At 48.2% G+C, this 13,605-nt stretch overlaps 1 protein-coding gene across 5 annotated transcripts in view; it reads left to right on the top strand.

Moving 5' to 3' along the window:
- Nucleotides 1-13,605, top strand: part of CYRIA (CYFIP related Rac1 interactor A) — a 98,552-nt gene that overhangs the window by 72,305 nt on the left and 12,642 nt on the right. For all 5 annotated transcript variants that reach the window (XM_058288035.1, XM_071211885.1, XM_058288032.1 and 2 more), the window contains 2 exons: nucleotides 9,218-9,339; nucleotides 11,898-12,003. In XM_058288035.1, the coding sequence (XP_058144018.1) occupies nucleotides 9,218-9,339; nucleotides 11,898-12,003 (228 nt within the window). The remainder of the gene's footprint in view (nucleotides 1-9,217; nucleotides 9,340-11,897; nucleotides 12,004-13,605) is intronic.

Here is a 13,605-nt window from a genome sequence, read left to right as displayed (position 1 = left end):
TCATTGTCACTTAGATTTCACTGCATGGTGACTTTATTTGTGCTGCTGTATTAAATTGTTATTGATCTTCATTTAACTATGCTCAAGGATAGCAGCCTTGTTTTATTAATTGCTACATCTTCCCAGTTACTTGTCAGTATAGCAGGCACATAAAGAGTATTCAATAAATGTTTCCTGAATTGAATGAGCCTAGCTTTGCCTTCCTATGGTTCTTGAGTAGAGGAAATATGTATTTGGTTCAGGATCTCCCAAAAGTGTTGCTGCTGTTGATATATTATAGATGCTTAAAAAAACTAGGTTTGGTTGATTTCCCATTAGCTTATAGTCTTTTGCTTCCTCCTTTCAATTCTGGATTTTGTTTTCCTTTTATACCTTGCCAGAATACTACTTTGGAAATGTAGACCCTTTGGGCAGCAGAATAGAATTACAACTGCAGGGAGAGGTCAGTCTATTGGCCTGAAGAGCCAGTGCCACTCAGTCATCCCCTGCTGGCAACACTGCCCGTGAGCAGGCACTCTTAGTTTTCTTCCACCAGTGTATATGTGTCTCCTCCACTAGTGAGCACCTCCCTGAGGTGAGGACTCAGGTGGCTTCTTACATTCATAGTATTATGTGTCTTTTCCATGCCAGGCAAGGGGCTGGACATGAGCTAAAAGCTTAGGCGCATAGGGTTGATTGGTGCTACTTGTTAAGTAACTATCTGCAGAGCATCTCCTGCCTTCCAAGGGGGAGGTGTGTGTGTGTGTGTGTGTGTGTGTGTGTGTGTGTATGTGTGTATGACCTTGTTGGAAGAGGGAGGCATCAATCGCTGAGAAAGGGCACGTGCATACAGGCACGTTAGAAGAGCATGATCTACTCTCCAAGAGTATATCATTTTATAGGGCAGTGTTTCAGTTTGCCAAAGGGCCTCAGCTCGATGAGCTGCTTGGGGTTTCTGTTTTCCTGCAGTCCTCTCTCTCATGGCAGGATCAAACACAGCCACTCCCTTTTCCTGTGTCTGTGTGTCTCTCCGTGTCTCCCTTTACACCAGACCCAGCGAGAAGGCGGCGACTTAACATGAATCATGATTCCAGTCAAATGGTCTCACCCCCACAGGAATGGATTCATTTAAAACATAATCTTTTGCTTTTTGGGATTCACCAAATTCAAACTGTCAGAGGCAGAGAAGATGCAAGCACTCAAGAGGTGAGACAGCAGAGCAGGTACGAGAGGAGGAGCCTTACCAGGTGCTGGGCGAGCCAGAAGGCCAGCCGCTAGGCTGGGAAAGAAATGCTTCTCAAGGCTATTGGCTGAGAAATGCTTTCCTAAGAGACACGTCTGTCATTATGAGCAGCACTTCCCTCCCCAAACACCAGAAAGAGGGTGTTGAGAAGGAAGTTTTAAAGCCTCCAAATCATCATGTTCCCTGAAAAGCTCCGAACGTTTTGACAATCCTCTTTCAGAGCTACAGTCTCCTCCTCGTTAAAACACGGGGTTGAGTCCAATTAGCCTACCATCTGTGACTTTTTTTCCTGTCACTACTCATCTCTTCTTTCATCTCTCCTCCTCTGGTACCGTCTTATCTGCTAAGATGTTTAGAAGAAGCTAGATAATCTGGGGAGAAGAGAAACAGAGAAAACAAGGGAGGTATTTGATCTAGCCTTACTTTATGGGTGGGGAAAAACAGATCAGACTTGGGAAGCAATCTGTTTATGGCAACTCAGAAAGTCAGTCAGAAATTTCTGGTATTTTCACTTCTTAGATGCTAACTCTTTAGGTCGATGTCTTCATTATAACCCGACCTGGTAGAGAAGAGGCAGGGCTCTTGGTAGCTTTCCTCCCACCTAATAAGAACTACTCTGAGGCCCAGGGAGATGAACTGGTTTGCCCTGAGGTCCCATATGTAAGGACAGAATCCAGTACTCCTTCCCCCGCTTCCCTTCCTGCCCTCCTGACACCACAGCGGTCCCGCTGATGAGAATGAAATAGACGAGCCTGCAAGTACCTTAATCCTTCCAGCTCTTTTCTGGCCCTGTCTGATTGCTCCGTAGGAAATGGCTCCCACTCTAGTGTGGGGTGACGAATGTTCCCGTAAAAATAAATATGTCAGCCCTGCCACACTTAGAGTTTCCAACGGACCTCTGTACTTTTACATTGTTTCTGTAAGCAGTTAATATTATACGATAAATCATTACCATTTTACATCCCCAAATGTTAATAATAGATGGTTATTTATGTCTCATAGTTTATCTTGAAGGGAAGAAGGGATGCAAGAGTGAGGAAGTAGGTGGGAAAGAAGAGCTATCGCTGTAATTTATGACTCTCGCCAATCCTTTTCGCTGCCCCTTTCTTCAGTGTTTATACAACAGCCTCTGGGGCACACAGATAGCTATATATCCTGTTGATGAAATGCCAGGACTTCCTTCAAAACCGAAGACAACTTCCAATAAATTTTCTACTGCACACATTATCTTAGGTTAATTTGTTTGACTCTCTGTCAGAGTTTCCATACAACCCTAAATAGGTTGTTGGGAGGGAGCTTGCCTGCTGCTGGTGCATTTGGAGGCAGAGTGAGTCCTTGGCTGATTTTACAAAGAGAAGGAGAATTTGACTTGACAGCCCTTCTCCAGCTGGAGCCCTGCGGTCCCCTCCAGTAGTGGCTTCATCAAAGGCATTCCTGACAAACAAAGCACATCACCACCTTCCTCTCCGTGACACCCTGGAATGCTAGGCATGCTGCTTTAAATAAACATCCCTGCTGTCCACCTTGGAATCCACCCATCCCAATCTTGTGACACCAAAATGTTGACAGCTGATAGTATCCCTGGCAAATGGAGCCTCAGGAGGACAAATATGCCCCCCTGCAAATGCCATTAATCCCGGTCAGCTATATTAATTGATCAGTGAGGATTTGTTTCCCATTAAAAATTCTAAGCACTTTGAATTTAGTGAGTTCTTGCCGATATATGTTTGCAAGGTCACAGTGCGCATGATACATTTTCATACTTTCCGCAATAGCTAGTCCAGAACAGGAGTTTAAATCACCACCTGGGTAATGGCCTGGAGAGGCTTGTTCCAGGGCACCCAGAAGTATCGGTTCCTGAAATTGCCTGTGTAAATCATAGGGATTTTTAACAGCTTCCTGGTCAGACAGAAGCAGCCCTAGCTCCGTGTAACCATTCTCCTCAATTTCAGTGCAATGATGGGTAGTGGTTATAGGCTGAGAGAGTCACGCTTACCAGGAGCAGCACCGAAGAATTCACTGGTCACAACTGGAAATCGGGACCCGTTTCCACCATGAGATTTCCGGGGCATGCCTAGGAATGCGTGTCTTGGACTAAAAGTCAATCTTTGTGTTAAAAATAGAAAGCAAAGCCCATAGTTCAGAGTTCCTATTTGCTCAGCAAATACTTCAGGGTGTTGCTGATAGGTTAAGTATGGCAACCTTTTTCTCATCTTTCACCTTCAAGGCCTCTGGATACCTTTGTTGACATCTAGAAACACAATGAACATGAAAAACATGGTCACCAATTAGGTCTGAATATGGAGAATGCCAAAGGCAGAGGGTCCAAGCCTCTTAAAGGGATATTTCAGAAAGCAAAGTGACCGCGGTCTTGGGATTTGGAAGAGTAAGCCTACTGCAGTTTTTCTCTCTGCCAGACCCAGCCAACTCCACATGCGTGCACTAACCACACCAAGGGGCAGTGATGCCGTGAGTAAGTAAGGGATGAGTTTAGAAAACAAGTATTACTGCAAGTAGAACAGCCAAACTGATTGGAGACCAATACAGGTATATTAATTGTAAGAGTTAAAGATGTAGCAACACAAAAACCACTTGGAGAAGAGGCAGAGGAGAGGATCCTGAAGGAATGCCAGATTCATTTCTTTCACTGCATCTCATCACCCACACTACTCTCCAGCCCCGTTGCGTTCCTCATTTACTCCTTATCTTAAGTTAATTTGTTTGATTCTCTGTAAATTTTCCATCAATCCTAAATAGGCTTTTGGGAGGGCATGTGTGTTCTTGGCACATTTGGAGGCAGAGTGAGTGCTGGGCTGATTTATTAAGACGAGAGCACTTTGTTGGGTTTTGTTTTTTTTTTTTTCTCTTTTAAAATTTACTTATTTTAAAGAAACTTTAGATTACATACATGTTACGTAAAAATTTAGGGGATCCCCTTATGCACCACTGCCCCCCATTCCCACCCTTTCCCACATTAACAACATCCTTCATTGGTGTGGTACATTTGTTACAATTGACGGACACATGTTGAAGCATGTTGCCACTAACTGTGGATTTTAGATTACGGTTTAGTTTACATTCTGTCCCATGCAATTTTGTAAGTTATGACAAAATATATAATGGCCTATATCTGTCATTGCAACGTCATGCAGGACAACTCCAATGTCCCCAAAATGCCTCTATGGTACACCTATCTTTTCCCTCTCCCTTCCTTCAGAACCTCGGGTGGTCACTGCTTTCACATCAATGATAAAAGTTCTTCCATTTCTAGAATAACAATAGTCTGTAGTAGAATAATAGTAAATCTACTTTAATCCCTTGTTTATTCCCAATCTTGAGGATTTGGGGAGGTGACGATCACTCTGCCTCTACTTGAAAGGGGTCTTAGGGCCCATGGGGCAGGTGGACCAGATGAATGGAACTCTCTTGCCTGCATTTGCAGACTCTCTGTTCCACGGGATGGGCGTTGTCTATCATCATCACCTTCTTAACGTCCTGGGCGAGTTCAATGAACTGGAGACTGGGTGTTGCAACCCTGCTAGAATTCAGTCTGTGCCTATTGATTTTATACAATATTTTTTAACCATCTGAGTAATCTACATAGAGGACAAAGATCCTATGTCACATCAGAATAATATCCTCTTTGATGTTTATGTTGAACTTAGCATCCTTTATTGTTTTAGAAAACAAGTGATCTCACTTTTAAAAGAACTGTCTTTTTCTTACCTTTAGTTAAATATGGAAGCAAATACTGTTTCACAGTGACTTTTTTTTTGTTTAACATCATGTTCAAATCATGTTCAGCTTTTAACATCTTGCCTTCTCAAAGTCAAACCTAAAAATCTTTTTTTTTTTTTTTTGGCTAGCTCTCATTTTTATTAATATTGAGCTTTCATGCTGATGATAGGAGAGTGAGCGGAGGGTTTTAACAATTGTGTCACATTAAAGGGAGATGAAATTCAGCAAGAACAGTGAATAAAGATTCATACCCTAAAAGATTTCTAGCCCCAGGCCTCTTCCACAGACCCAGGTCCTGTCTTCTGTAGAAGGATTCATCATGCTGGTGGGACCCCCAGTGCCTGCCCCGTTCCTGTGGTGGACCAGTCTGAAGAGCACTTTGATTTGACAGCCTTCACAGGCTTCTTTTCCCCAGTTCTTGGGACATCATCATCTTTGATGCTGTGGATCAGAATGGAGACCCTGGTTCCAAAGAGCTCAGGATTCAAAGATAAGCAGAAAAGCCATCGCAAGACACACTGAGAAGTATATCTAAGCTATCCTTCCAACTATTTATTCAACAAACTTTTCTTGAGCATCTTCTGTTTGCAAGATACTCTGGGAGATCTTGGGAATATAAGGTCAAGTAAACGAATATGGCTGGAGACCTACCGCCTAATGGAGAAGAGTCTCATGAATTCGTCCTGACATTTTGATGATGAAAGAAGGCTAAACCGTGGCCTTCCCTAGACATGCGGGTTAATGTTGATAGTCACCTAGGGTTTCACAGTCTTTTCCCCATTTAAATAGGAAGACAGACAAGCAGACAGACAGACTAGAGCTTCTCCCAGCCAGCATTCCCCCTCTTGGAAGGTGAGGCCACTTGTGATCTGAGTCCCCTGAGAATCCCAGCTTCCAGCTCTCTGGCTTGCAGGCAGGGACTGAGCTCCTGGCACCACAAGCCTAATCATCAGCTGGAAGGGGAGGTGGCTTCAGTTTCCATGTCCAGGGAAGGGGGAAGCAATAAAGCATCCAATGAGACCAACAAATTATGAAAGAAAATGAACCGACACGTTTCTAAGCCCAGATGAAAGAAGGGGTGATGGATTGTATGTCTCCCACCGCACCCACCTCCCGCCAAGCCCGGCCACAGGAGAAACATTTCCAACACGATACTCGGAAGTCTGCCAAAATAAACAGTTTTCCAGAGAGGGAGGCCAGGGGCTGAGGATACTGTTTCACAGATCTCTGCGGGCGCCAGGAAGGAGTCACTGTGTGGTGGATGGCCTTCGCCACAGCTCCCCAACTCCACCCCCTACCCCCCGCCCTACTCGTCCAAATGACCGTCTGTGTTACAGACATGCCAGTGCCCAGCCATCTTAGAACGCCCCACTTCACCCGGGATGGCCGAGGCGCTTGCCCCTCTCTGGCCGCTGCCGCTTGTCAACACCCACCCTTTGGGAAGCTGTTTTAGTTTTGAAGGCCTCTACTTTTAAAATCTTTTCAATCATTTTATCATCAAAAGAATGTTGCTCTTTTCCGGCTTTCGTCTTCTAGCCTGGTTGGTCTTGAGTCTGGTGTGTCTAAAGCTCAGATGGCGACTCGCTAAGGTTGAGTCAGGTGATGGTTCAGATGAGAAGCCCTCTTCTGCCTCAGAGTGCCCTCTTCCCCACACACTACTTCATAGTTATATTCAGGTAGACTGACGGGCCCGCAGGAACTTGTCTACAGACTCTTTTGCTTTGCCTCTTCTTCAAGTAAGTCTCTAGGAAATTGTCTTTGTCCGGCTTGTAGTTTCTTCCTCAAGGGGAAAGGATTTGAGTTCCTGAGGGGTTCACTCCTGTTTGCTTTCTAGGATCTGGGCTTTGCCCGTTTCTCTTATGGTCTCTGCCCTGACTTTAGTCTGACTGGCCTTACCCTGGAATTCTGTTCCGCAGAAATGCTTTCTCCAGTTACGAGCTTCCTGTGTGGATGGTTGTGGGTTTTTTCTGTTGAAAACACCCATAGCCCTTGGAGAATGGTTTGGGAAAGCAGGAAAAGGGAAAATCCAGAGTGGGTTGATATTGAGAGTAGCAGTGTCCCTGAGGAAGCTTCCCAAGTGCTTGTGGGGAACAGTGGCAGTTAGAAAGGGACAAAAAGCAGTAGGCTTCTTTTCTTCTTTTGGTTTCCCAGGCTAGACTCTGTACCCTAACGGGGAGCCCCTAGCCTCTTCACAGCCCACACTCCTTGTATTCGTCTCCAAGCCTTCCTCCTCGTTGCTCTCTCTTCGTGGAAGCATTTCCGCCCGCCCTCCATCTCCCCAGCCCTGTCCCGTCTCTTAGACTGAGCTTGTTCCCCAGCTCCCTTGTCCTCACTCTCCCTCAAAGACCACACTCCCCATTTCCTTCTCATGTGCCTCAGCACCTGCTTCTTCCCTAGCTGAAATCTGTCTCGGTCCTACAAGGTACAGTTCGCAGCCTTTCGGGGTAACCTGAAATGGAGTGCTGGAGTCGTCGTCAAGGGGCTCACCGTACACTGGTGCATTTCTCAAGTGACTCCACCAGCGTCCTAGGTCTGAGGCAGGATCTGCTCAGGAAAATGTCCTGAAGAACTCCCAGAGCATCCTGGCTCCGGGCTCTGGCCTTAGATCCGCGCAGGTCCAGCAGGTGGTGATGGGAGCAAGAGAAGCCACATCTGACATGGCTTCTGCTCTGCAAGCTCTTCTGCAGAAGGCGCGTTTCTTGTCATTAGCCAGGCCACGGGGCCAGTGCCTCGCTTAGATCTCCTCACTGTGATATATCGTATCCATTATCTATGTATCTACTCATCTCTGCTATGGTCCAATGGTAACACCAATGGACTATCACCCCTTTATTTTATTTTTAATTTTTTTAAGATTTTTTATTTTTTATTTATTTCTCTCCCTTCTCCCCCCACCCCCCATTGTCTGCTCTCTGTGTCTATTTGCTGTGTGTTCTTCTGCATCCACTTGTATTCTTGTCAGCAGCACAGGAACCTGTGTCTCTCTTTGTTGTGTCCTCTTGCTGCATCAGCTCTCCGTGTGTGCGGCGCCACTCCTGGACAGGCTGTACTTTTTTCGCATGGGGCAGCTCTCCTTGCGGGGCACACTCCTTGCGCATGGGGCTCCCCTATGCGGGGGACACCCCTGCATGGCACAGCACTCCTTGCGCACATCAGCACTGTGCATGGGCCAGGTCACCACAGGGGTCAGGAGGCCCGGGGTTTGAACCCTGGACCTCCCATGTGGTAGGTGGACCCTCTATCAGTTGAGTCAAATCCACTTCCCTGTAACCTCTATATACTTCCACTCAGATTAGTCAAAATTGGGGTAGGATCTGGGAAGTGTTAGCCGAGGTAGAGTGTCCTTCACCCTGTCATCACTAAGGTCTACCAAGAGAGTTCAGTGCCTTCAGATTTGGATATTTAAAACTGGAATTTCGGGAGAGCACACCTGTCTCCTTCCTCCATCAGCTGTGTCTGTTTTATATGGGGGGGGCTAACTCCTTATAGCCCAGGCTGGTGAGCCCCAGCCCTTACCTAGCGGCCCCCACGGATTGCTGCTGGGGGCAGCAACTTTGATGCTGGGAATATCGTCCAGCCACAGCCCAGGGATGAGCTCTTGGCCTTTCTGGGGCCGTCAGAATATCGTCTTCACTCCTGCAGGCTACCCCAGTCACCGGGGGTGACATCGTCAGGACCGAAGGCGAACCGAGCGTGCCTGTGCCGGACACTGGAGCCAGGGCTCGCGTTCAGTGGGAAGTCTCGGTGCTTCCCGTGGGCCAGTGTGTTCCAGAAAGATAGCTCAGGGGCGTGGCTCTGACAGGCTAGTTATCCAATATTTAAGCTTACTTTTATATGGAAATATGAGGACGATTTTTCCCTGCCTCTGCTTGGATTCCCAGGTTTTCCATCGTAACAGAAATATTCAGTGACTTCTCCCATCACAAGGGGGCCTTGAAGGACAGTATGTCCCATCTGTTACCCAGCCCACTGCTTGGCACATAGAAGCTGGCAAAAACTGCATCCCGCACCAGTAAATAAAAGCGTGGCCCCGATGAGTCTCACGTGCTCGGGTTGGTGGGTGCGGGAAGGCTGATGAATGTTTTGAATTGAGTCACGGGCAGAAGGGTCCTTTCCCTCGCCAGCAGTTGGTGTTGAAGTCTGAATATCAAGCCCTCAGGATGAAGACAGAAATGTTCCCCAGGTAGGCCACCACGTGCCCCCTTCCCGGCTGCCTCTGAGCCCGGCCCCCTGTGTTTTGCTTTCCCTGCTGTGCAGATGCCCAGCCCACCGAAGGAGAGCAGGAGATATGGATCCAGATCAGCACGGTCCTCCAGGAGTCCGAGAGCATCCTTGCAGACCTGCAGGCCTACAAGGGCGCAGGGCCGGAGATCCGAGACGTACGCTGGCGTCCCGGGGGCTGGCGGCACCGCGGGGAATGGGGGAACCGCACGCACGTGCGGCGGGCAGAGCCACTGCCTAGGATTTCCTAGAGTGCCAGGACGAGCAGGAGGGGACGTGGCCTTCAAAGTCCAGGGACAAGCCCTTTCCTTCTCCACATTGATCTGAGCACACGGGGCTGTAGACTGTATAATTTGGCCATTCTCCCCCCCCACATTTGCTCCTCCCACATTTGCACAGGACTACCATGTAAATAATACTTAGTCAGTACATGACCTCCTGAAAGGGAAATGTGCACACAAAGTCTCTGAATGACAGTTGACCTAGGAGCTATGGGGCCTGGGTTTACATCTTCTTCCCAATATGTTGTAATAATTTTGGTAGGCCCTGCCAGTGTCATGAACGCCAGCCAGGAACCACCTTCCTTTACGTAGCCTGCAGGTCTGTCATCTTGCAATGTCTCGTGAGACTAGATAAGTGAATACATAAATAAGAAAGGGAAGGGTAGCAGCAAAAAAAGAAACCATTTAGTTTGACACTTGAAGCTTCATAATGCCTCGAAGACAAGAAACATCACACTCTCCTTATTTGAAAATAATAGTTTTGCGGGAATATTAAAACACACACACATACCACTTCCACACCTCCACCACCACCACCTCCACCACTACTGTACCACCTCCACCTCCTCCACCTCTACCACCACCTCCACCACCTCCACCTCCTCCACCTCTACCACCACCTCCTCCACCACCTCCTCCACTCCACCGCCTCCTCCACCTCCTCCTCCACCACCTCCACCTCCACCTCCTCCATCCCCTCCACCACCTCCTCCACCTCTACCACCACCTCCACCACCTCCTCCACCTCCTCCACCTCTACCACCACCTCCTCCAACATCTCCTCCACCTCCACCTGCTCCACCTCTATCACCACCTCTACGATCACCTCCACCTCCTCCATCTCCACCTCCTCCACCTCCTCCACCTCCACCACCACCCCCTCCACCACCTCTTCTACCTCCACCACCTCCTCCACCACCTCCACCTTCTCCACCTCCTCCCCCTCCACCTCCACCACCTCCACTTCCTCCACCATCTCCACCACCACCACCTCCACTTCCTCCACCATCTCCACCACCACCACCTCCACTTCCTCCACCATCTCCACCACCACCACCTCCACTTCCTCCACCATCTCCACCACCACCACCACCTCCACTTCCTCCACCATCTCCACCACCACCACCTCCACTTCCTCCACCATCTCCACCACCACCACCTCCACTTCCTCCACCATCTCCACCACCACCACCTCCACTTCCTCCACCATCTCCACCACCACCACCACCTCCACTTCCTCCACCATCTCCACCACCACCACCTCCACTTCCTCCACCATCTCCACCACCACCACCTCCACTTCCTCCACCATCTCCAGCACACCACCACCTCCACTTCCTCCACCATCTCCAGCACACCACCACCTCCACTTCCTCCACCATCTCCACCACCACCACCTCCACTTCCTCCACCATCTCCACCACCACCACCTCCACTTCCTCCACCATCTCCAGCACACCACCACCTCCACCTCCTCCACCTCCACCTCCACCTCCTCCACCACCTCCTCTACCTCCATGTCTACCACCTCCAGCTCCACCTCTGCCACCACCACCACGTCCACCACCACCTCCAACATCTCCTCCACCTCCACCTGCTCCACCTCTATCACCACCTCTACGATCACCTCCACCTCCTCCATCTCCACCTCCTCCACCTCCTCCACCTCTACCACCACCTCCACCATCTCCACCACCACCACCTCCACTTCCTCCACCATCTCCACCACCACCACCTCCACTTCCTCCACCATCTCCACCACCACCACCTCCACTTCCTCCACCATCTCCACCACCACCACCTCCACTTCCTCCACCATCTCCAGCACACCACCACCTCCACCTCCTCCACCTCCTCCACCTCCTCCACCCCACCACCAGCACCACCTTTTGAAAAGAATGCTGCTGCCATCATAATCCCCAAGCAGCTGAAACCCCGATAAGACAGCTTTTCTCAGAAAGCAGCAGCCTATTAAGAGGTTGTTTTTCTACTTAGTGGTCACCGTTTAGGTAATTTAGGTAACATCACAGATTGGCAGGGATATAATATATGTTACAGAGAAAGGAAAATAGCTACAGAATTTGCACTTCCTAATAAGCACCAGCGCTACTTTAAAATAAGTAAAAAGTGATGTGAAGGGGCAAATTGCCTCCAGTTTAGATGTGTAGTTTTTTTTTTCTTTTTTACATCCAGAATAACAGAAACAAGTAAGGTGCATGTGACCTAATTGTAGGGCCATTCACATGATGCTCAAGTGCTAATATCCATTCTCTAGGAGCATCTTGGAGGACATATGATGAACTAATCTCGATCTAAGTAGTACACATTAACAAAGTACAGTGGGAATTGTTTCATTAAACTTATTTCTCAATCTTAAGGTATTTTGATATGGAACTTATTGCTTCTTTTTAAACAATTCTATCATGTTTTTGTAGGCAATTCAAAATCCCAATGACATTCAGCTTCAAGAAAAAGCTTGGAATGCAGTGTGTCCTCTGGTTGTGAGGCTAAAGAGATTTTATGAGTTTTCCATAAGGCTAGGTGAGTACATGTTTGTAGTTTCCATGCTCCATGTACAAAGTTCTGATTTCAGTGTTTGAAAAAGTTGCCAGAGAAGCACTATGTACTGAAAACATCCCACATCCATCCACTGTGTCTTAGAAGAGGTGATTTATGGGCAGCAATGCCATTTGCGTTTCTTTCAACCTACCACAAAGTTTCTTCCCCTCAAGTTAGTGGCACATTTGGAGTGTCTCTACTGGTAGATGTTGCTTTAGTCTTGTCCTTAGTTATGTCCAACTCATGACACTTTCGCCATGGGCTGATCACATTTCTGTAGGACACTGAAGTTTGGAAGGTCCAACGTACCTGCTAGACCCAAAGGGAACTTGGTTTCCTGGAGTTGTGATAAATATAACACAATGAAATACAAGAAAAACGAACATAAAATTCTGCCCTTATGCTTAAAAAACTGTACAAGAGGGCAAGTGTATAAGAAAAATCTGATTGGCAATAGGCTCAACATGAACAGTGAAGCTACATCAGGTTACATGGTTACTGTGGTAGAGCTAGAGCAAAGAAAGAGTCATGAGCTAAGCCCCCAGGGGAGTAACTGAGTGAACTGAACCAGTTTTCCAAGAGGAGAGGACTTCTGAAGATTCTCGGGTAGAAGAGGCCTTTGACCTCCTCTGCTTCCTCAAAGTATAGTTCTAAGCCCAATAAACTGAGACCTTAATGAGTTGAGTTTCAGCTCAACTGAAGGGAAATGATCATCAGGGTCAGAGCAGGAGAGGGTCGAGCTGGCTGCCTCGGAAGACAGTGGGATTCCAGCGATGGAAATGTTTAACAAAGCCCCTGTGCTTCCCTGCTGAAGATGTTCTGGAAGGCATTGCAGGACTATATAGAGCAGGTATCAGCAAACCTTTATGGAGAGTGCCAGATAGTAAATATTTTGGGCCATACAATCCTTTTCACAGCCCCTTATCTCTGCCATTTTAGCACAAAAGCAACCACAAGCAGCAATATATAAACAAATAAGCCTGGCTGCATTCCAATATTCAAACACTGGCAGAGGGCGGGATTTGGCCTGTGGTCTAGCTGGCCAACCCCAGGCGTGGAGGATTGGCTAAATGCCTCAGTGCTGTTACAACGAGACGGAAGAGCAAACTGAAGGAAGTGTTTGAAACAGTGAAGTGGGAGTAATGAGTCCTGCAAAGACAGTGTGGAGAAAACTACGTCAGTGCATGTGTAGAAGAGTGGTCCCGGGGTTAGGTTGGCATGTGGATGCAGGGACAGCCGAAACGGGACCAGAGGCCTTTCCCTGCAGAGCAGGGAACTTGACGTGTGGCTTGAGCTGGCTCATTCCAGCCCACACCACGATGATCCCAAGACACACACCTGTGGTCCCCTACGAGTGTTAGGAATTAGGATCACCAACCACTGAGGGTCCAGCGGAGCTTAGAGCTGTTCACAAAACTCTGTGCCCTGGGAGGCCCCGCAGGGGAGGTGGCCTGCTGGGGCCGACGTGGACTCCTTGTTCCCACATATCAGCCCACACGGTCACGGGAAAAGACAGAGGGGGAAGAGCCACGCAGGTGAGCCGCCAGCTGGTCGGCGTGGCTGAGAGATCTGCTTCTCAAGGAC

Source organism: Dasypus novemcinctus, chromosome 25 (assembly GCF_030445035.2).
Source record: "Dasypus novemcinctus isolate mDasNov1 chromosome 25, mDasNov1.1.hap2, whole genome shotgun sequence".
NCBI lineage: Eukaryota > Metazoa > Chordata > Mammalia > Cingulata > Dasypodidae > Dasypus > Dasypus novemcinctus.
Note: the sequence above shows the minus strand (reverse complement) of the source record. Positions and strands in the feature narration are given on the sequence as shown.